A 24,965-nucleotide genomic window follows, 5' to 3' on the forward strand; every position below is an offset into this window, starting at 1 on the left:
GATTAATGTTACTAAAATATTAACATTTTAAAATAGATAGATAGATAGATAGATAGATGATATATAGATAGATAGATAGATAGATAGATATGAGATAGATAGATAGATATGAGATAGATATGTGATAGATAGATAGATAGATAGATAGATAGATAGATAGATAGATAGATAGATATGAGATAGATAGATAGATATTAGATAGATAGATAGATAGATAGATATTAGATAGATAGATAAATAGATAGATATGAGATAGATAGATATGAGATAGATAGATAGATAGATATGAGATAGATAGATAGATAGATAGATATATACTAGATAGATATATATTGGATAGATAGATAAATAGATAGTTATGAGATAGATATGAGATAAATAGATAGATAGATATTAGATAGATAGATATGAGATAGATAGATATGAGATAGATAGATATGAGATAGATAGATAGATAGATAGATAGATATGAGATAGATAGATATGAGATAGATAGATATTAGATAGATATTAGATAGATATGAGATAGATAGATAGATAGATATTAGATAGATAAATAAATAAATAGATATTAGATAGATAGATAGATAGATATTAGATAGATAGATAAATAGATAGATATGAGATAGACAGATAGATAGATAGATATGAGATAGATAGATATGAGATAGATAGATATGAGATAGATAGATAGATATGAGATAGATAGATATGAGATAGATAGATATGAGATAGATAGATATGAGATAGATAGATAGATATGAGATAGATATGAGATGGATAGATAGATATGAGATGAGATAGATAGATATGAGATAGATAGATATATAGATAGATAGATATGAGATAGATAGATAGATAGATAGATATGAGATAGATATGAGATGGATAGATAGATATGAGATGAGATAGATAGATATGAGATAGATAGATATGAGATAGATATGAGATAGATATGAGATGGATAGATAGATATGAGATGAGATAGATAGATATGAGATAGATAGATAGACAGATATGAGATAGATAAATAGATAGATATATAGATATATATCATATAAAACATACAAATGTTCTATGTCTTAATTAAACAACAAAGTTCTCCTATTTTTGGAAGACATTCTTGACAATCTTCCAAGCCGTCCTTGAGCAGAACATACTATCCATTATGCTAAAAATGACGCCCTAGAATCCTGGCGATCAATCTCCCATCAAAACAAGTTGTCATATCCCTCGCCTGAGTTCTTCATCTTTAAGATTTATCGCCCCTGTTATCAGGTGCATGGGAAAGAATAGATTGTGAGCGGAAATGACATGCTAAATATATAAAACACATTGTACATGAGCATCTGCTGATTGACCAAGCACCATGAATAATACAGACGACTCTTATCCATCTTCTTGCTGAATTTTTACCTCTAACATTTTTTATATTTTATTTCCTTTTGTTTTTCCTTTAGTGGCGTACCAGCGCAGCGGGGAAGCAGTGAGCAGCGCGGGAAGGTGAGAAAAAATATATTTTCTGACAGCAATGTATATCTTCTGTCATCCTGTTTGTATAGTGAACAATGGGCTACGGGCTCTGTTTTTTTTTCTTTTTCTTCTTTCTTTAACGCTTAAATCTTGCATTTATGTCTTCTCTGAAGAAGGGTCCTGCGTGGGGTGCTCATATATTATTATTATTTTTTTGCCTATATGTTGCATAATTAAGCGTTGCGAGCCGCGTGTTGCCGATTGTATCTGTCAGCAAACATGTGTTTATTAACCAGACTGGATATTGAGTGTTGAAGCCGTACGTATGGTGCAGCGTGTTGGAACTATGACGTGCGGCCACCAGAGGAAGCACTTTAGCCAAGAAAACAAAAAAAAACAATGCACAATTTTATTACTTTTTTTTCAATTCAAACCGTATATGTAGCTGTGAAAATATTTAGACACATAAAATAATGTTATGCAAAATATTTATTTAAAATATTCTGTCGGTGGTATTTATTTATTTATGTTATATTATTTATTTAAATATTATATATATATTTATAATTTTTTCATACACATTATATTATATCTCAAACTGACTAAAATATTTAATTAAATATTAAAGGGCAAAGCCTCTCCGGTTTGCACGTCCATTTGACCTAACCTCCGTCTCGGCTATTCCTTCTTATTTCATCGTGATTGAAACTACATGATTCCTGCCCTTTGGTAGAACATTTTAGAGACAAATGTTACCTGAGCTGTTATATCGAAATAGTGTTATGTATTCGGGGGGGGGGGGGGGGGGGATTGACGGGGGTTGGAGGTGAAATACTGAACATATTAAAAGCTTTTGGAATAAAATATACTGTCATATTTCATGCAGACGTTTTCTCGTAGTTGCTTTCCCACATAGGTGCATTTGTCTTTTCTTTGAAATTATATATATAAAATATAAATTTTATATATATATATATATATATATATATATATATGTATATTTGAAACCTAATAAAGTAAAAAAAAAAAAAAAAAAATAACAGCAATTTGTCCCAAATAAAGGGGTACTCCACTGCCCTGCTTCTGGAGCTCCGGAAGTTTATTGTTCCAAACGCTGTGTGCGGGCTTCCGTGTTCAGTGCCGCCCCTCGTGATGTCACGCCCGCCCCCATCATGATGTCACGCCCGCTCCCTCAACGAAAGTCTATGGGAAGGGGGCGCGACGGCCGTCGCGCCCCCTTCCCATAGACTTTCGTTGAGGGGGCAGGCGTGACGTGATGATGGGGGCGGGCGTGACATCACGAGGGGCGGCACTGAACACGGAAGCAGAGCTCCGGAAGCAGGGCAGCGGAGTACCCCTTTAATGTGATATGGGGGAGATTTATAAAAACCTGTCCAGAGGAAAAGTTGCCCAGTTGCCCATAGCAACCAATCAGTTTGCATCTTCCATTTTGCAGAGGCCTGATCGGTTGCTATGGGCAACTGAGCAACTTTTCCTCTTCACAGGTTTTGATGAATCTCCCCCATATTGTGCAGAAATTCTACACCATTTGTCACTGTTTCCCAACCAGGGTGACTCCAGCTGTTGTAAAACTACAACTCCCAGCATGCCCTGACAGCCATGCATGCTTGGAATGGAATAAACATATGAAATGACTACACTTTCATTTTCCCCTTCCCCTATCTCGACACCATCCTTGTGACTTTTTATTGACATGCTGGAAATTGTAGTTATGCATGCTGGGAATTGTAGTTATGCATGCTGGGAATTGTAGTTATGCATGCTGGGAGTTGTAGTTTTGCAACAGCTGAAGCACCCTGGTTTGGAAACCTAGCTCTATAGGGGAGAGTTATCAAAACCTGTGTAGAGGAAGAGTGGTGCAGTTGCCCATAGCAACCAATCAGATCGCTTCTTTCATTTTCCACAGGCCTCTTTAAAAATGAAAGAAGCGATCTGATTGGTTGCTATGGGCAACTGCACCTTTCCTCCTCTACACAGGTTTTGATAAATCTCCCCCACATGTGCTCAAAGCCACAAATTGAACATATTGCTCTACTCTGCCATCTAGTTGACATAAAAGTTACTGCATCAGGTTCTGCTGCATTCTAATGTCTATTAAAGAGGTTATCTAGGGATAGAAACACAGAGCTAATTTCTTCCATAAAAAAGCACCCCACCTGTCCTCAGGTTGTGTGTGATATTACAGCTCAGTTCCATTAAAGTGGATAAAGTTGTAATACCACACATAACCTCAGGACAGGCGTGGCGCTGTTCTTGTAAGTACTTAGTTCTGGTTTTCTATTCCTGGCTGACCCTCCTCTAATCTAAAGGAGTTCCAGACTTATCGTTTATGTCACAAATATGACTCAAGTACAGTGATCCCTCAACTTACAATGGCCTCAACATACAATAGTTTCAACATACAATTGTCTTTTCTGGACCATCGTAAGTTGAAACCAGACTCAACATACAATGTACGGACAGTCCAGATCTGTGAAACATGTCAATGGCTGGAAGAACCGACCAATCAGAATGGGCATTCACTGGTAAAACCCCTGTATTACTGAAGTGCATGCACTGACTGGTGTCCGGTAGCGCCCCCTACAGTACAGGGAGGTATTACATGTTCTTTACTCTTTACCTGCATTACTGAAGTATATGCACTGACTGGTGTCTGGTAGCGCCCTCTACAGTACAGGGAGGCATTACATGTTCTGTACTCTTTACCTGCATTACTGAAGTGTATGCACTGACTGGTGTCTGGTAGCGCCTCCTACAGTACAGGGAGGTATTACATGTTCTGTACACATTACCTGTACCAGGGTTACCTGCTCCTTTGGACACCAGGTGAGGGCGACTCCATTACTTTTTTAGGACATTGCCCGTACTGTACAGGACCCCGAAGAAGCTCCTGTCCTCTACATAGACCAGTGTTTCCCAAGCAGGGTGGCCCCAGCTGTTGAAAAACTACAACTCCCAGCATGCCCGGACAGCCAAAGGCTGTCCGGGCATGCTGGGAGTTGTAGTTTTGCAACAGCTGGAGGCTCCCTGCTTGGGAAACACTGACATAGACAGTGATTTACAGCTCCCAGCAGATCTTTCTTACTTTTATATGTAAGGATTTGCTTTATCTATATTAGTTATCTACTTATTTTTCTTTAATTTTCACTTTTTCCTATTTTTTGGATGACATTTTGGTGCCTTTAGAACCAATTACCAGGTTTCCATAGAGTTCTGGTCTCAACATACAATGGTTTCAACATACAATGGTCGTTCAAGAACCAATTAATATTGTAACTTGAGGGACCACTGTATATTAACTTGGGCTTTTGATGTTCACCCCTAGTTGTTTTATTTTTTTTCTATTTCTATTATATTTGCTTATCTGTTCTATATTGCAGACCGGGGCTATTAAACATTGCAGAGCCTGCCTCTCAGCCATGGCTGGCAGATACCTGGCCAAACACCGGAAGCAACCACAATGAATGTCCCATTAACTGCTGCACGTCTGGGAATGGAAGCAGTGACAACAATCTGGCCACTTACAGCCGACCTGGTAAGACAGAGACATTTTCATTTTGAAACCTGCAAGTATTTTGGTTAGTCCTTGATATGGTGTTTTCCAAACAGCGTGCCTCCAGCTGTTGCAAAACTTCAACTCCCAGCATGCTCGGACAGCCGTTGGCTGTCCGAGCATGCTGGGAGTTGTAGTTTTGCAACAGCTGGAGGCACACTGTTTGGAAACATTGCCTTAATACATAATCATGATTGAGAGAGTGATCCACGCTGGAAACAGAGTTTGAAACCTCTGCTGAGCTGATTTACTTTGTACATATTACTGCTAATCTGTGCTACAGAAGGGCAGACTGTAGAAATAATCAGTCTCCTCCCCCCCCTGGCAGCTGACAATATTTTCCCTTCTTTCTCTCCCCCCTGCAATGTTTGATCCAGAGAAGTGACGATATATACTTTGTGACATTCACTTCCTTAGAACGCAGTATAGATAAATTTAAACCAGAAAGACTAAGGCGAGGATTTCCTATGGCGGTCTTATGTAAATACAAGCCCCTGTCAGCAGGCTCTGATTTATTAAGAGGTGCTGCAGTGGCCGCCTATGCATCAGCTTTAGAAATCTACACCTGCTCTGGTTACTAGTATAAATTCTAGTAAATCTGGCAGTCGGGCAAGGCCCTGCACCCTTTTAGCTAAGCCATGCCCACTTGGCCCAAAATTCAGAAACTGGGGGTTGCAGATAAATGTGCACCCCCCCCCCCTCCTCCTCCATCTCTTAGGCCCCTTTCACCCTACAGGTATCCTCCTGTAAAATAAAAACTCCTATATTACTCCTGGCAGAAGGTCCTGAAAACGGCCGTTTTTCACCATTTATTTTTGCCGGACCAAAAATTAGTCTTTTGTGTCTTTTGTGTCGGCAAAAATAACTGACATTAGTCAAATCGGACATAACTGATGCAAAAGGATGTTCAAAAAATCCCATTGACATGTCCGATTTTACTAATGTCAGTTATTTTTGCCGACACAAAAGACGATGCATGCACAAATTTTTGGTCCAGCAAAAATAAAAATAAAAAATTGTGAAAAAATGGACATTAAAGTCTATGGGAACCGGATGTTAAAAAAAAAAAAAAAAAAAAACATCCGTTATGGGCTATTGTCAGGTTTTTTAACATCCATTTTTGTACTGAGCATGCACATGAGTACAGCTTTACAAAAAAAAAAAAAAAGGGTTAAAAACCTGATAAAAAAAAAAACCCGGATGTAACAGATGATAACGGATGAACAACCTCAGGTTTTTTAAGAAAAAAACCCATTTAAAATAACGGATGATGTCATCAGTTATCATCCGTTATTACCACTTATTGCTTCTGTTTTTTATTTTCATCCGTTATTGTAAAGTAAAGGCAGTAAAAAGCAGGATGATACCTGTAGTGTGAAAGGGGCTTTAGTAGGTGTGTGCAGTATTGGTTACTGTCAGGATGCAGGATAAAGAACATCACACATGTTAGGCTGGGTTCACACCACGTTTTTGCAATACAGTTCCCGTATACGTTTTCTATGTGAAAACCGTACGGAACCTTATTGAAAACCGTATGCATTGACTTTCCATTGAAAACCGTATGCATTGACTCTCCATTGAAAACCGTATGCCAAAAGATGCATCAGGTTGTGTCCGTTTGGCATCCTATACGGTTTTGTCCGTTTTTTTCCCGTACCCAAAACAGTAGTCTAACACGGTTTTTGGTCCGGGGTGAAAAACTGTATTAAACCGTAGTCGTCTTTTTTTAACATGGGAGTCAATGGGAACCGTACCGAACTGTATGTGCGTGCGGTCCCATCCGGTTTTCACCATCCGGTTTTTGACTTTGCACAGTTTTTTTTTCTTGGAATTTCAATCAAACAAGTGAAACTTTATTCATAATGGAGTGAAAAGTTAAAAACGTATACGTTTTTTTTTTTCTTAAAAAACGGATGCAACCGGACATCATTTTTTTAAACCGTATACGGTTTTTAACTGTATACGGGTTCAAATTTGTACACACGCTTTGATACAGTTTAGGCTGCATTCACACCTCATTTTCACAGTACAGGTGCCGGATCCGGCTGGGGGAGGGGCAAACCAGGATCTCCCGTACCCCAGGCGGACCAGCGCTGAACTCCATTCACTTCAATGAGCAGACCGGAGTCACTCATTTTTGACCCCGTATCCGGTTTTGTGACCGGACCTAAAACCGTGGTATACTACCGTTTTAGGTTCGGTCAGGAAACCGCATACGGGTCAAAAATGAGCCGACCGGAGTCACTGTTTGACTCCGGTCGGCTCATTATAGTAAATGGAGTTCAGCGCTGGTCCGGCTGGGGTACGGGTGAGCCCGGTTTGCCCCTCCCCCAGCCGGATCCGGCACCCATAATGTAAAAACGAGATGTGATTGCAGCCTTAGTCCGATTTTGAGGAATCAGTTTTTCATCGAAAACCTGATACGGGAACTGTATTGCAAAAATGTGGTGTTATCCAAGAAAAGGGCTGTGCCATTTACTAACACAGTATGGCGACACCTGGTGTTCAGATTGTATAACGCAGCCACGTGAAGTGAAGAGTGCTGGTGGACCCACATGCTCGGTCAGGTCTCTGTGTTGTATTCCTCTGTTCACTACAGAGACCTGGCTGAGCATGTGTGTCCACCAGCACTCTGCACTTCATGTGGCTGCGTTATACAATCTGAACACCAGGTGTCGCCATACTGTGTTAGTGAATGTCACAGCCTTTACTTGGATATTTTCTTTATTTTAACAATGAGTAATTGGCAATTATGTTATTTTTTTATTTTTCAAAGTAATGTTTTATTGAATATTCAAAGCATATAAAAACATTGTTAATTTTTATTGTCTACACCAGTGTTTCCCAACCGTTGTGCCTCCAGCTGTTGCAAAACTACAACTACCAGCATGCATGGACAGCCTTCGGCTGTCCAGGCATGCTGGTGGTTGTAGTTTTGCAACAGCTGGAGGCACGCTAGGTGGAAAACTCTGGTCTATACAATGAATATGATATTTAATGTGGAAAATATTTAGTGTGGAAAACCCCTTTAAATTATAGCATTTATAGCAGAATGAGAGAGAGTTTTTCAGAAATTAGAAATGAGACATTCAGATGGTTAAATCCCAGTTCTTATTCCCTATAGCAGTGGTCTTCAACCTGCGGACCTCCAGATGTTGCAAAACTACAACTCCAGCATGCCCGGACAGCCAGCGGCTGTCCGGGCATGCTGGGAGTTGTAGTTTTGCAACATCTGGAGGTCCGCAGGTTGAAGACCACTGCCCTGCGGACCTCAAGATGTTACAAAACTACAACTCCCTGCATTCCCGGACAGCCAACTGCTGTCTGAGCATGCTGGGAGTTGTAGTTTTGGAACATCTGGAGGTCCGCAGGTTGAAGACCACTGCCCTATAGCTTATTCCCCTGTTGTCAGTGCAGAGCGGTTTACAAGTAGAGATTAGTGAACTTACAGTAAATTTGATTTGTCACGAACTTCTCGGCTCGGCAGTTGATGACTTTTCTTGCATAAATTAGTTCAGCTTTCCGGTGCTCCGGTGGGCTGGAAAAGGTGGATACAGTCCTAGGAGACTCTTTCCTAGGAATGTATCCACATTTTCCAGCCCATCGGAGCACCTGAAAGCTGAACTAATTTACGCAGGAAAAGTCATCAACTGCCGAGCCGAGAAGTTCGTGACGAATCGAATTTACTGTAAGTTCGCTCATCTCTATTTACAAGCATTCATTGTAATGTCTCCCATGCTGAGCACAATCCTCTATCCTTCACTAATATGCTTTATTAGGGACAACACAGGCTTCTTCTAGGTTAGAGTGCAATTCATACTTTGCTTGTGTGTTTGCATAGTTATTGGATCCGAAATGCTGCCAAGCTCATCCTCTATACATTTTTATTATTATTATTATTATTATTATTATTGTTATCTATATATATATATATATATATATATATATATATATATATATATATATATGTGATATCAGTAATTAAAGGGGTTATCCAGGGAAAAACTTTGAAAATGACTTCTATTAAAAAAAAATATTAATCCTTTCAGTACTTATGAGCTGCTCAAGTTGAGTTGTTCTTTTCTGTCTAAGTGCTCTCTGATGACATGTGTCTCGGGAACCGCCCAGTTGAGAAGCAAATCCCCATAGCAAACTCTTCTACTCTGTGCAGTTTCCGAGACAAGCAGAGATGTCAGCAGAGAGCACTGTTGCCAGACAGAAAAGACAACTCAACTTCAGCAGCTGATAATTATTGAAAGGATTAAGATTTTTTAATAGAAGTAATGTACAAATCTGTTTAACTTTCTGGAGCCTTTAAAAAGGGGGGGGGGGGGGGGGGGACAACTAGATATTAGTTCTATAACATGATGCTGTCTATGACTTCCATTGCTATGTTAGGGACTAAATGATTAAAGAAGCACTCTTGTATTTATTTATTTTTTTGCTTACATAGTGAAGCATAGGCTATTTTTAGAGAATAACGTAGAGGTGTCCTATATATGCCTTGTGCTTCTATTTGCTGAAGTGGCAGGCTTGGGATTGGCTCCATGTTGGTTTGCAGATCCACAATGATGTGGTTCTGTAACGTAGCCTAAATTTCCCATTAATCCTCTGGCTGATGGTTAGGCGTTTGATCACTGCTGCTGGTAATCTAATTAAAGGGGTATTCCGGTGGAAAACATTTTTTATTTTATTTTAACTGGTGCCAGAAAGTTAAACAGATTTGTAAATTACTTCTATTAAAAATTCTTTACCCTTCCAGTACTTATTAGCAGCCCTATGCTACAGAGGAAATTCTGTTTCAAATTCTTTTAGATTTTTATTTTTTTTTGTCTTGTCCACAGTGCTCTCTGCTGACACCTGATGCCTATATCAGGAACTGTCCAGAGCAGGAGAAAATCCACATAGCAAACCTATCCTGCTCTGGACAGTTCCTGACACGGACAGAGGTGTCAGCCGAGAGCACTGTGGACAAGACAAAAAAGAAATTCAAAAAGAAAATAATTTTCTCTGTAGTATACAGCTGCTAATAAGTACTGAAAGGATTTAGATTTTTAAATAGAAGTAATTTACAAATCTGTTTAACTTTCTGGCACCAGTTAATTTAAAAAAAAAAAAGTTTTCCACTGGAGTACCCCTTTAAAGGGGTATTCCAGGAAAAACTTTTTATTTTTATATATCAACTGGCTCCAGAAAGTTAAACAGATTTGTAAATTACTTCTATTAAAAAATCTTAATCCTTTCAACTGTTATCAGCTGCTGAAGTTGAATTGTTGTTTTCTGTCTGGCAACAGTGCTCTCTGCTGACACCTCTGCTTGTCTCGGGAACTGCACAGAGTAGAAGAGGTTTGCTATGGGGATTTGCTTCTAAACTGGGCGGTTCCCGAGACACGTGTCATCAGAGAGCACCTAGACAGAAAAGAACAACTCAACTTCAGCATAAGTACTGAAAGGATTAAGATTTTTTTAATAGAAGTAATTTACAAATCTGTTTAGCTTTCTGGAGCCAGTTGATATATAAAAAAAAAGTTTTTTCCTGGAATACCCCTTTAAGCTACTAGTGCTGGAAGTTACACAGGATAAATCATTAGACTCATAAGCGAGTCGGGGTCAATTCACATTATATTCAGTTCAGATGCATTTTGTTATTCAAAGTGCAGGTTTTTATAGAACAATTGCCATGAGGTGAAGTGATTTGACCAATAACCAGAATTGAGGTGTTTTATGAAGTATGGGAATCCTTAAGGCTGTGTTCACACATTAAAGTTTTATTGCATCTTTCACGCATTTATACTGCATTTTGGCTATTTTTGCTGCGGTTTTCTAAAATAATGGTTAAAATGACATGTTTTTACTGTGATTTGCACAATTGTGGTACAATATTACCATTTTAGTCTCTGCATTACAACGATAAATGCAAAGTGTGAACACAGCCCCAGGGGAGGTGCTACTAAATATCCTGATCTCATAGAGATAGCAGCAGTATACAGATGGAACTGAATTGGAGATGTATCACTACTAAATATCCTGATCTCATAGAGATAGCAGCAGTATACAGATAGAACTGGATTGGAGATGTATAACTACTATTTATCCTGTTCTCATAGAGATAGCAGCAGTATACAGATAGAACTGGATTGGAGATGTATAACTACTATATATCCTGATCTCATAGAGATAGCAGCAGTATACAGATAGAACTGAATTGGAGATGTATCACTACTATATATCCTGATCTCATAGAGATAGTAGCAGTATACAGATAGAACTGGATTGGAGATGTATCACTACTATATATCCTGACTGTTGAGACCCAATTAGCTCCGAGCAGGCTATAACTACCCCTCCCCTTACTACAATAATTAATTAAATAATAACTGACACAACAACAATTCAACTTTTCCGTGGGTGGGGATCGGCCACAGCTTTATTTATAAAATTACTTATATAAATAACAATTTAACTGTAACAAAGACACCGATTGGCTTCTTGCCAACCCGAGAGGTGCTGCCACACTGTCCTGTGTGGAGGTCTACCCCGGGTTGACCCCGCTTTCACCGTCTTCTTACCGCCAAGCTGTGACTTAGAATAAACAGAGATACAAAAAGGGAGGGAGGGAGGGCAAAACTCCGGGTCCTGGGCAGATTGAGGGGGGAAGGGAGGCACCACAGCTATAAATACCCAGGGGAGGGCCCCTGAAAGCCCGGGAAACTATTAGACCCCTGATTGGTGCACTCCTTCCCCCCACCCATGGGACATACCACTATAGTTAGCAACAAGTTTTTACAGGCGGGGGAGGGGGCTAAAAAACATTGCCTGTATATTTATTAACCCCTTAACTGCTCACCAGTCAGGGGGCAAGCTAGTTATGCACAGCTTGCCCCTCCAGTTCTCATAGAGATAGCAGCAGTATACAGATAGAACTGGATTGGAGATGTATCACTACTATATATCCTAATCTCATAGAGATAGTAACAGTATACAGATAGAACTGGATTGGAGATGTATAACTACTATATATCCTGATCTCATAGAGATAGCAGCAGTATACAGATAGAACTGGATTGGAGATGTATAACTACTATATATAATGATCTCATAGAGATAGTAGCAGTATACAGATAGAACTGGATTGGAGATGTATCACTACTATATATCCTGATCTCATAGAGATAGCAGCAGTATACAGATAGAACTGGATTGAGATGTATAACTACTATGTATCCTGATCTCATAGAGATAGCAGCAGTATACAGATATAACTGGATTGGAGATGTATCACTACTATATATATTGATCTCATAGAGATAGCAGCAGTATACAGATAGAACTGGATTGGAGATGTATAACTACTATATATATTGATCTCATAGAGATAGTAGCAGTATACAGATAGAACTGGATTGGAGATGTATAACTATTATATATCCTGATCTCATAGAGATAGCAGCAGTATACAGATTGAACTGGATTGGAGATGTATAACTACTTTATATCCTGATCTCATAGAGATAGCAGCAGTATACAGATAGAACTGGATTGGAGATTTATAACTACTATATATCCTGATCTCATAGAGATAGTAACAGTATACAGATAGAACTGGATTGGAGATGTATAACTACTATATATATTGATCTCATAGAGATAGCAGCAGTATACAGATAGAACTGGATTGGAGATGTATCACTACTATATATCCTGATCTCATAGAGATAGCAGCAGTATACAGATAGAACTGGATTGGAGATGTATCACTACTATATATATTGATCTCATAGAGATAGCAGCAGTATACAGATATAACTGGATTGGAGATATATAACTACTATATATCCTGATCTCATAGAGATAGCAGCAGTATACAGATAGAACTGGATTGGAGATGTATAACTACTATATATCCTGATCTCATAGAGATAGCAGCAGTATACAGATAGAACTGGATTGGAGATATATAACTACTATATATATTGATCTCATAGAGATAGTAACAGTATACAGATAGAACTGGATTGGAGATGTATCACTACTATATATCCTGATCTCATAGAGATAGCAGCAGTATACAGATAGAACTGGATTGGAGATGTATAACTGCTATATATCTTGATCTCATAGAGATAGTAGCAGTATACAGATAGAACTGGATTGGAGATGTATAACTACTATATATATTGATCTCATAGAGATAGCAGCAGTATAGAGATAGAACTGGATTGGAGATGTATCACTACTATATATAATGATCTCATAGAGATAGCAGCAGTATATAGATAGAACTGGATTGGAGATGTATCACTGCTATATATCCTGATCTCATAGAGATAGCAGCAGTATACAGATAGAACTGGATTGGAGATGTATCACTACTATATATATTGATCTCATAGAGATAGCAGCAGTATACAGATAGAACTGGATTGGAGATATATAACTACCATATATCCTGATGTCATAGAGATAGTAGCAGTATACAGATAGAACTGGATTGGAGATGTATAACTACTATATATCCTGATCTCATAGAGATAGCAGCAGTATACAGATAGAACTGGATTGGAGATGTATCACTACTATATATAATGATCTCGTAGAGATAGCAGCAGTATACAGATAGAACTGGATTGGAGATGTATCACTACTAAATATCCTGATCTCATAGAGATAGCAGCAGTATACAGATAGAACTGGATTGGAGATGCATAACCACTATATATCCTGATCTCATAGAGATAGCAGCAGTATACAGATAGAACTGGATTGGAGATGCATAACCACTATATATCCTGATCTTATAGAGATAGCAGCAGTATACAGATAGAACTGGATTGGAGATGTATCACTACTATATATAATGATCTCGTAGAGATAGCAGCAGTATACAGATAGAACTGGATTGGAGATGTATCACTACTATATATCCTGATCTCATAGAGATAGCAGCAGTATACAGATAGAACTGGATTGGAGATGTATAACCACTATATATCCTGATCTTATAGAGATAGCAGCAGTATACAGATAGAACTGGATTGGAGATGTATAACTACTATATATCCTGATCTCATAGAGATAGCAGCAGTATATAGATAGAACTGGATTGAGATGTATAACTACTATATATATATTGATGTCGTAGAGATAGCAGCAGTATACAGATAGAACAGGATTGGAGATGTATAACTACTTTATATCCTGATCTCATAGAGATAGTAGCAGTATACAGATAGAACTGGATTGAGATGTATAACTACTATATATATTGATGTTGTAGAGATAGCAGCAGTATACAGATAGAACTGGATTGGAGATTCATAACTACTATATATCCTGATCTCATAGAGATAGTAGCAGTATACAGATAGAACTGGATTGGAGATGTATAACTACTATATATATTGATCTCGTAGAGATAGCAGCAGTATACAGATAGAACTGGATTGGAGATGTACAACTACTATATATCCTGATCTCATAGAATAGCAGCAGTATACAGATAGAACAGGATTGGAGATGTATAACTACTATATATCCTGATCTCATAGAGATAGTAGCAGTATACAGATAGAACTGGATTGGAGATGTATTACTGCTATATATCTTGATCTCATAGACATAGTAGCAGTATACAGATAGAATTGGATTGGAGATGTATAACTACTATATATCCTGATCTCATAGAGATAGTAGCAGTATACAGATAGAACTGGATTGGAGATGTATTACTGCTATATATCTTGATCTCATAGACATAGTAGCAGTATACAGATAGAATTGGATTGGAGATGTATAACTACTATATATCCTGATCTCATAGAGATAGTAGCAGTATACAGATAGAACTGGATTGGAGATGTATTACTGCTATATATCTTGATCTCATAGACATAGTAGCAGTATACAGATAGAATTGGATTGGAGATGTATAACTACTATATATCCTGATCTCATAGAGATAGCAGCAGTATACAGATAGAACTGGATTGAGATGTATAACTACTATATATATTGATCTCGTAGAGATAGTAGCAGTATACAGATAGAACTGGATTGGAGATGTATAACTACTATATATCCTGATCTCATAGAGATAGCAGCAGTATACAGATAGAACTGGATTGGAGATGTATAACTACTATATATATTGATCTCGTAGAGATAGCAGCAGTATACAGATAGAACTGGATTGGGGATGTATAACTACCATATATCCTGATCTCATAGAGATAGCAGCAGTATACAGATAGAACTGGATTGAGATGTATAACTACTATATATATTGATCTCGTAGAGATAGCAGCAGTATACAGATAGAACTGGATTGGAGATGTACAACTACTATATATCCTGATCCTATGTGCAAATGATGTGGAACCCTACATCAACAGCATAGAGAACCACGGAAAGTATGGACAGGAGCAGGTAGAGTTATTTGTTGGTCCAAGTTGTCTGACTTTTTGATCACAAGTTCGATTCCGCTGTCGGTCTATATCAGTGTTTCCCAACCAGGGTGCCTCCAGCTGTGGCCAAACTACAACTCCCAGCATGCCCGGACAGCCTTTGGCTGTCCGGGCATGCTGGGAGTTGTAGTTTGGCCACAGCTGGAGGCACCCTGGTTGGGAAACACTGGTCTATACACAGTGCCTGCCTGTTACATTGTAGCGTCCATGGTCTTCCAGTTTAGAGCTGAAATCCTTGGTGTAATGAAGCTTCGATTTTTCTCAGTTAATGTCCCCTTCAGCAACGTTGTGCGCAAAAGTGATCTCTGTGCCAGAAATTGTAAACGTGCAGCACGTGGTTTATGGTGGCACATAATATTTTACATGTACCACCACAGAAAAATAACATGAAAGAATGTTAATCTGCATCAGACATATAAAGCACCTTTTATATCAACATAATTGTGTCTAATCAGCAAAGAGGCACCAAAATCTTCAGGTTGTATATTTCCAGGACTACACCTGTCTATGATTAGGACTTGGACACAATGAACTTGCTACGTCTGGGATCGGTTTAGGCTGCAGTAAAAGTCAGTCTTGTAAGTCTCTTAATGGCTCCAGTTTTCAGATGTAAAATGATATTGGAGTCTATGTGTTAATGCTAATTACTATTTAAAACAAGTCGTTTTCTTATAATAGATCTCATAGTCTATAAATAATGTTTATTATGCCAGGGAAAGGTTATTATTGGCCCATTCACATTTCCAAAAATTCTTACTTTCTCAAAAAAAAAAAAAAATCTATTCAGTTGGTTGTACTGAACAAAACATCATATTGGAGGATGTTAAAAGGGAGATATACTTCTAAATGTGGCTAGGCCAGGCTAAATCTATATATATATAAAACTCAATGTGTATGTGTGTGTATGAGTGTGTTGTGTGTGTGTGTATGTATGTATGTATGTGTGTGTGTATGAGTGTGTATGTTTGTGTGTATGTGTGTGTGTGTGTGTATGAGTGTGTATATATGTGTGTGTGTATGCATGTATGTGTGTGTGTGTGTATGAGTGTGTGTATGAGTGTGTGTGTGTGTGTATGCATGTGTGTGTATGAGTGTGTATATATGTGTGTGTGTGTGTATGAGTGTGTATGTGTGTGTGTATGAGTGTGTATGTGTGTGTATGAGTGTGTATGTGTGTGTGTATGCATGTATGTGTGTGTGTGTGTATGAGTGTGTATGTATGTGTGTGTGTGTATGAGTGTGTATGTGTTTGTGTGTATGTGTGTGTGTGTGTATGAGTGTGTATATATGTGTGTGTGTGTATGCATGTATGTGTGTGTGTGTATGAGTGTGTGTATGAGTGTGTGTGTGTGTATGTGTGTGTGTATGCATGTATGTGTGTGTATGCATGTATGTGTGTGTGTGTATGAGTGTGTATATATGTGTGTGTGTGTATGAGTGTGTATGTGTGTGTGTATGAGTGTGTATGTGTGTGTGTGTATGCATGTATGTGTGTGTGTGTGTATGAGTGTGTATGTATGTATGTGTGTGTATGCATGTATGTATGTGTGTGTATGAGTGTGTATGTGTGTGTGTGTATGAGTGTGTATGTGTGTATGTATGTATGTGTGTGTGTGTATGTATGTATGTATATATGTGTGTGTGTATGTGTGTGTCTGTATGAGTGTGTATGTGTATATGTATGTATGTGTGTGTGTGTGTGTGTGTGTGTGTGTGTGTATGTTCCAGCACGTCCAAACGGCTAATACCACCATGAAGCTTGGCACACATGTTACTTATATGTCTACAACAAATATAGGATAGGTGATTTAACCCTTACTCACCCCCATTTGCCAGGGTCTGGGTTTTTGTTTAAAGTCACATACAAGTCTATGGGAAATATATGTTACTGCTTAACTCCCAAACGGCTGGAGATATTTTGATAATACTTGGTCACATGTTACTTATATTTCCACTTAAAATATAGGATAGTTAATTCAACCCTTAACTACCCCCATTTGTGAGGGTCAGGATTTTTGTTTAAAGTCCCATGCAAATTAATGGGAAATGTATGTTCCCACATAACTTCCGTACGGCTGGAGATATTTCAATACCTGGTACACATATTACTTATATGTCAAATAAAAATATATGATAGTTAAATTAACCCTTACCTACACCCTTATATAAAAGATGGGTTTTTGTTTCAAGTCCTATGCAAGTATATGGGACTTCCAGTACCTTACTCTAGAGATGAGCAAATTTACAGTAAATTGGATTTGTCACAAACTTCTCAGCTGGGCGGTTGCTGACTTTTCCTGCATAAATTAGTTCAGCTTTCAGGTGCTCCCGTGGGCTGGAAAAGGTGGATACAGTCCTAGGAGACTCTTTCCTAGGACTGCATCCACCTTTTCCAGCCCACGGGAGCACCTGAAAGCTGAACTAATTTACGCAGGAAAAGTCATCAACTGCCGAGCCGAGAAGTTCGTGACTAATCGAATTTACTGTAAGTTCGCTCATCTCTACCTTACTCCACAAGCTCCGCTCTGCATCTCCTGGTGAATGTGTTGGTCCGGCACTCACTGTTTAAGCCACACCCCTTTTATTTTCTACCCTTTTTGTGCATCGGTCTGGCTTGCAAATCACGCCCAGTCCCGCAAAGCCTTGTCCCCTTCTATTTTCAGCTTACAATATCTTCATCACAAATCAGTCCCACCTGAGGGCAGGATATGAGAATGGGACAAAAGGACGGGATATGAGGATGGGATATGAGGTCGGGATATGAGTAGTTACTATGCACTAGTTTTCATATCTAGTCATTTGAAATGCTGAACTTTGAGTAGATTATATAATTAGCTGAGTACCGGGCGTTGCTCAGTTTTTCCTCCCCAGCAAGAATTAGGAAGGAAAAACCGAGCAACGCCAGGTACTCAGCTAGTAAATTAAATAAAAACCCTGTACTCACCTGTTCTGTTGGTACCTGGTCACTGCTGCTCGCTGCATTGTAGTCTCAACCCAAGGAAGTCCCCACTTGGTCAATAACTGGCTCACACTTAGGCAGTCACTGGCTGAGGCGGCTCCCCATTGCGTTAAGTAATTGGCAAAGCAGCCACTTTTTTGTGTTGAGATATCACCAGGAAGTGGTGATCAGTGGGGACCAGGCACTGGCAGTGACACGTGAGTAAAGGCTTTTTTTTTTTTTTTACTTATTTTGCCCATCCTCTTAGGACAGCTTATTTAAAGAACTTTACTGATGATCCAACATTATCAGTCACCTACAGGTCGATGGTATCTGTCTGATCGGTGGGGGTCTGACCACTGGGACCTCCCCCAATCATGATAGAAGTCCCATGTACTCCGTGATTAATCCATTACCAGTTGAACATGCGTGCTGCTGCTCATTTAAACTCTATGGGACTGATAAAGATACCCTAGCTATAAAGCTCCCAGATAGAGGAAGACCATTCTAGGTTTGTCTTGTCTCCATTTCAATGGAATATAAAAACCTGCATAGGGATGTAGCCTACAAGGTTCTCCTATGCTATTGGGATGAAAATATAAAGGGGGCAACCTCTTGTTGCAGTGGACTGGGAATGTAGCAGTGTCAAGCAGCAAAAATAAAATTAATATATGTTATGCTCACACCATAGGATGACTGTTTTATGGAATGAGTATGTTGGACCCTTTCATGGCTCGATAACAAAAAGTTCAACTTAATCTGTCAGTCTCATATTTATTTTGTTGTTAACTTATTCACATATTTTATTATTTTCTTGTCTCCTAACCAGCCGATTGCATAGCAAACTACAACAACCAGTTAGACAACAAACAGACTAACCTGATGGTTCCTGAGTCGGGTGTTTACAGTGACGTAGACATAAGCAACAAAATCAATGAGATGAAAACCTTCAATAGCCCGAATCTAAAAGATGGTCGATTTGTCTCCGCGGCCGGCCAACCCACCCCTTATGCCACCACTCAGCTTATTCAGTCAAATATCAGCAACAACATCAACTCATCTAGTGGGGACACGGAAGAGAAACACTGGAAGCCTTCTACTCAACATAAACCTGATGTCGCCCCGATGCAGTACAACATCATGGAGCAAAATAAAATCAACAAAGGTGATAAAAACTTTCCTATTCTACACACAACAAGAACTAACCCTACCATGAATGAAAGAGTAGAACGTTTCATTTGAGGTCAGGATGAGAATTTTATTGTGTTTTTTTATGCATTGGCTTCAGAAATGGAAATGTTGACGTATATTTGTTAAAGCATGGATGTCAATCATACATGGGCTTATTGATCAAATACTACAAGCAAAGAAGTCTAAACAAGTTCCTAAAGTGACTATATTTTATCAGATGCTATACCGGGGGTGGAAGAAAGAAAAACATTTTAAGACATTGTCTGTAGCTGCCAGATTCGCTTGGCTTGAGTAGTTACTATGCACTAGTTTTCATGTCTAGTCATTTGAAATGCTGGACTTTGAGTAGACTATACTATAGAATTAAATAAATCATGGTCAAAATCTATATGACATTAAAATAATTGGGATCACTCATGTTGTATTCATTTTGTTACATACAGTGAAGGTGTCTAGTGATATTGGAGCTATTGGCTTATATGATTGGATAATTTTGTTGAATTTTAAACCTCGGCTCCTTTCCCCCGAATCCCCGTCCTCATATTGCTAAGCCAAGTCCCTTGTCAAGCATGGCACAAAAAGTGTCTTAAACATAATAAATATACTTTTTTTTTTCTTTTTTACATTCTATTAAGGCAGTTGTGTGGTGAAAAAAACAACCTGTTTATGGTCTAAAAAAGTATTTTAAAGCAACTTACTAATGTAAGGTTATTAGCCATAGTGCAGAGATCTTCCATATCAGCTGTGCTTTTTGGCTTGTAGCTGTGATGTCACAGGATCTGAACTCAGTGCTCTTGTTTCTGCTTCCCTCTCCCCTGTGGGGGAGCTGGTATATATGCTCATTAGATTTATGATGCATTAGATAAGGCAGCAGGTAGCTCTGACAGAAATTACTGTGACTGAGTGGTTTCCTGCTGCCTTATCTAATGAGTCATAAATCTTATGAGCAGTACTATCCGCTTCCCCCTTTACATCACCTTTGGCTGCCATGTTGGCAGCCAAAGATGATGTGAAGGGGGGAGCTGATAGTACTGGTAGTTTTGCAACAGCTGAAGCCACCCTGGTTTGGAAAAACTGCCTAATGTAACTCACAAATAGAGAAATAGAATCATTGCCACACATACACAACTTGTACTATGATCTAATTGCTTCTCAGCATAATTTCAAAGACTAACAGCAGCCACTGCTGCGGTGACACTTAGCCCACAGGGGGAACAATCCAGTGACCAGGCAGCTCCACTGTTGCCCAACCAAGCCCCCAGCTCTGGGCCACACCACCCCACAGACAAAGCACCACGGCAACAATGGCCGCCGCAGAGCACCACACCAGTGCGAATACACTAGTTGGAAAACACTGCCTAATACTATTTCATCTTAGTGATGTCATTTTTTTGTGAACTCATCACTTTGTTCTTATTAACAGGTAATCTAAGGGCACATTTTGTCAATTTTTCTATATTTAACACTATGTTCATGGGGTAGCTTATCCTAGAGAAACTTTCAATTCCCTTCTGCGCGGCTGGAGAACTCTGTGCTTGCCACTTCTGATTATTACTTTTATTGGAAGGTGACGTCTTCTGGGGATCTTGGGCTTAGATCTTTTTAATAAGAAGCACAGCTTTTCCCAGTCTCCTACGACTTGCGCAGAAACCGTCAAACTACTATACATGTAAATGGAGGAGATCGAGATTAACAGTGTCAAAAAGTTAATTAGCAGGCGGCTAACCTTTGCAACTGAATTTAGTGCCGCAAATAATAAACCACAGATTAAATAAAATCAAATAAAGAAAATGAATATGGCCAGATTTGATCTAAATGTTATAGAGGGTGAGGGTTTGGGTGAGGAAAGGGGAGATATTTAAATCATGAGGGGGATTTTGTACAATCGCTGGCACGATGAACCTGGAACACAGATCACTATCTAAATCTTCCTGTTTTTTTGTATGTAAATTGTGGAAACATTAACACTTCTTAATATAATAATAACAATAATAATACATTATTATTAATATTATTATTAACATCCATATAAATCCGTCTATACAAAGTTAAATTTTTTTATCATAATGAGAACAGTAGAAAGATAAATCCTTTATAGATATGAGATAGATGTAACAGATAGCTATAACATATAAATATGAGATAGATGTAACATAGATAGCTATAACATATATAGATATGAGATAGATATATTTGACACATATAAATTGTTAGATATGAGATAGACAGGAAATAGATAGATAGATAATTAGAAAGATAGCTATGCTTATTTATGTTTTTGGGATTTATGTAATGTTATAATAATTAAAGGGGTATTCTGGATTTTTTTTATTGAACTATGCTACAGGGGCTGTAAAGTTACTGTAGTTCATAATATAGTGTCTGTAGCTGTGTTTGATGGCTGGTCCCACCATTCTTATGTGATCTTTGCTCCTATGTTTATTTTTAACAGCATACAAAATAAGTGTTGTGTCAGCTTTTGTAAGGTTGCAATGGGGCCCAAAACATTGCTGGTAAGGTGTTGAAAGGAGTGTGTCTCCTTCAATGGGTGGAGAGACTGCTGGGTTGGAGGGAAATCATTCTTCACAGGGCTGCAGGGTAGTTTCATGAACAACAAGCATAGCTTATTTGTGCTGCATAGGGTGGGGTGACTGATGTATGGGAGGGAGAAAAGTGACCTCACACTTACAAACAAGAGATCCTTAAACTTGTAGTTGGAGGGAGGGAACTCCAATAGGAAATAGCCATTTCGCAATAAGAAAGCAACAGTTATGGACTCACAACACAGCCACTTAGCCCCAAAACAAGCACAGATCCTTCCTAAGCATGTTCATTACAGTCTAGCAGGTAAGTACTAAAGTCACCTTATGGTGGATAACCCCTTTAAAAAGAAAAAAAAAGAAAGCTAGATATGAGATAGATAGATATGACATAATTAGATATGAGATAGAAATGTCATTATTAGATGAGGTAGATAAATAGATAGATATAAGATAGATACATATGAGATAGATATTAGATAGATCGGTAGATACTGTAGATGGATGTTAAGTTAATAGATGCTGTAGAATATTTGCACATAGATGTATACTTGTTTGAGTATGTGTAGAATATAATTTCCTGTAGATGAGCCTCATGTTCTGAGATGCCGGAATGTGCCGTGCTCTTTTCTTGAGGGCGCGTTTCACTAATGTAATATTTTGAGGTAAAGAAAAATTTTAAAGTGTCATTCTTTCCATGGCTCCAGGCTACAGTACGGTGCAATCCACTTTAATAACAGGATTTGCACCAGTCCCGTCCTTAGGACCCAGATCAGTGCCAGCTTTGAACTATTAAACATATCTCAGTGACTCGCCACCTCATAAAATTGAAGGTTCCTCTAGTAAAAGGCCGCGTCCGCTCACAGCTGCCCGGTTGTTCATTGTACGTTTGGTTTTCCTGCACAACACAGGCAGACCTTTTGTGAGCGAGGATCAAGCTATTTGTGGCTACCTGCTTCTGTTCACCACAAAGGATTCCTTTGGAGCTATTTGTGGACGATAATAGGGAACAACAATGAAGGGGCACTTAAGAATAATTGACGTTCGCTGCTCTCTAATGATTTCCATGTGATTTTTATTATTTTTATTTTTTTATTTTTTACATCTGGCTTATTACGAACAAATTGCTAAATTATAGGATTGCACATATGTAAATGAAAGCATCCAAATGATTTTTCTATCCGTTTCATATGTTTTTATTTTTGAGCCCCTAGAAGCTGAAATGTTAACACAGCTGCTGTTGTATTATTTATCCTGCTCATAAACAGGACGGACATTGACTGGGAAAGCAAACATATAAAGCAGCGAGGCCTCCGGCAGTAGAGTGCTGAATTTATGATTGTCGCTCTCCTTTATTTCTAATAATGTGGTGCAAATTGAAAGAGCAGATTACCAGATGCAGATGAGTCCGTTAGATTATTTTTAGCATTTATCAATGGCGTTTAGATGTTCCATTTAGTGTTGCTCGCGAATGTTCGCAATTCGAATTTTATTCGCGAATATTCGCGAATATAGCGCTATATATTGGTAATTACGAATATTCGTTTTTTTTTTTTTTTTTTTTCACAGTACACATCACAGTGATCATCCCTCTCTGCTTCCAGCTTATGTGGTGTAAGAAGGCTCTAATACTACTGTGTAAGACTGGTGTGCGAATTTTCGCATATGCGAATATGTGCATATGCTAATTTTTGCATATGTTAATTTTCGCATATGCAAATTTTCACATGTGCGAATATTCGCATATGCGAAAATAAAACAAGACTATTACGGATATGCGAATATTCGCGAATATGACGAATATTCGTCCATATATTCGCGAATATTCGCGAATTCGAATATGGCCTATGCCGCTCAACACTAGTTCCATTATTCCATCCATGGATTCTACATGGAAAGATGGATCAGGCCATCTTGCAAAAGACACACTACTATTTATGTGGAGGTCAAAAACTGCAACTACTGCCCAGTCCTACTCCCTCATCATCTTCTCTAGATTGACAAACAGGGGGTTAACAGGAGACAAACAGGGCTGTAAATAAGCCTATAGCTATATAGGACTAGTCATTAGGATTCCCACCTTATCTTTTTTTTTAATACCATAGTCCTTTTAAGCACTGAGCTATATGCCTTTCTGTTTTTATGCAAATAAGGCTCAAGTGCCCAGGGGGCATTCCCCAGCACGACAAGAGTCCAGGTAAGTCCAGTCCATGTGCTCTTTATCTAGTATCTAGTGGCTCCCAAATTGGTTAGGTAAATGCAAGTGGGCCAGTGGGCAGTACTAGCACGTAAGCAAGACTTACATGGTCCTCTGCCATGCTGGAGAACACCCCCTGGGCTCCTAAGCCTGATTTGTATATTAACAAAAAGACTTATATCTCAGTGCTGGGAAGTGTTATTGATATAAAAAGGTATGCCCTGAATCCAGATGACTTGCCCTATCTAGCCATGGGCTTATTTTTTGAATTAAAGGCCCTTTAATACAGACCGACTTTCAGAGAGAACATTAGTGAGTGCCAATCTCATTGATCAGCAGTCATTTAAAGAGCCTTTACTTTTAGCATTGCAGCCACTTCTTTCCAAGGAATCTATGTGGGTTTCAGAGGTGAGACTGTCCAAGCTATATGCATGGATTATAATGAAATGTCCTAGCATACACCCCAGCAGATCAAAGCTAGGCCCACCAAGTCCTGCTCTTTTGTCCCAAGATTATATCTGTGTACCCCTCCATTTCCTCAATTTTTAGTAGATTATAACTGTAAATTTCTAGTTAAACTCACAGAATT

At 38.7% G+C, this 24,965-nt stretch overlaps 1 protein-coding gene and 1 long non-coding RNA gene across 7 annotated transcripts in view; one reads left to right on the plus strand and one right to left on the minus strand.

Annotated features, from left to right (window-relative positions):
* The window catches only part of ROBO1 (roundabout guidance receptor 1), a 1,216,262-nt gene that overhangs the window by 1,160,802 nt on the left and 30,495 nt on the right, over positions 1-24,965 (plus strand). For all 5 annotated transcript variants that reach the window (XM_056559365.1, XM_056559367.1, XM_056559363.1 and 2 more), the window contains 3 exons: positions 1,461-1,503; positions 4,875-5,029; positions 19,278-19,613. In XM_056559365.1, coding sequence (XP_056415340.1) covers positions 1,461-1,503; positions 4,875-5,029; positions 19,278-19,613 — 534 coding nt within the window. The remainder of the gene's footprint in view (positions 1-1,460; positions 1,504-4,874; positions 5,030-19,277; positions 19,614-24,965) is intronic.
* LOC130357049 (uncharacterized) overlaps positions 1-24,965 on the minus strand; it is a 103,218-nt gene that overhangs the window by 12,017 nt on the left and 66,236 nt on the right. The window lies entirely within an intron of this gene.

This window comes from Hyla sarda, chromosome 2 (assembly GCF_029499605.1).
Source record: "Hyla sarda isolate aHylSar1 chromosome 2, aHylSar1.hap1, whole genome shotgun sequence".
Taxonomy (NCBI): Eukaryota; Metazoa; Chordata; class Amphibia; order Anura; family Hylidae; genus Hyla; species Hyla sarda.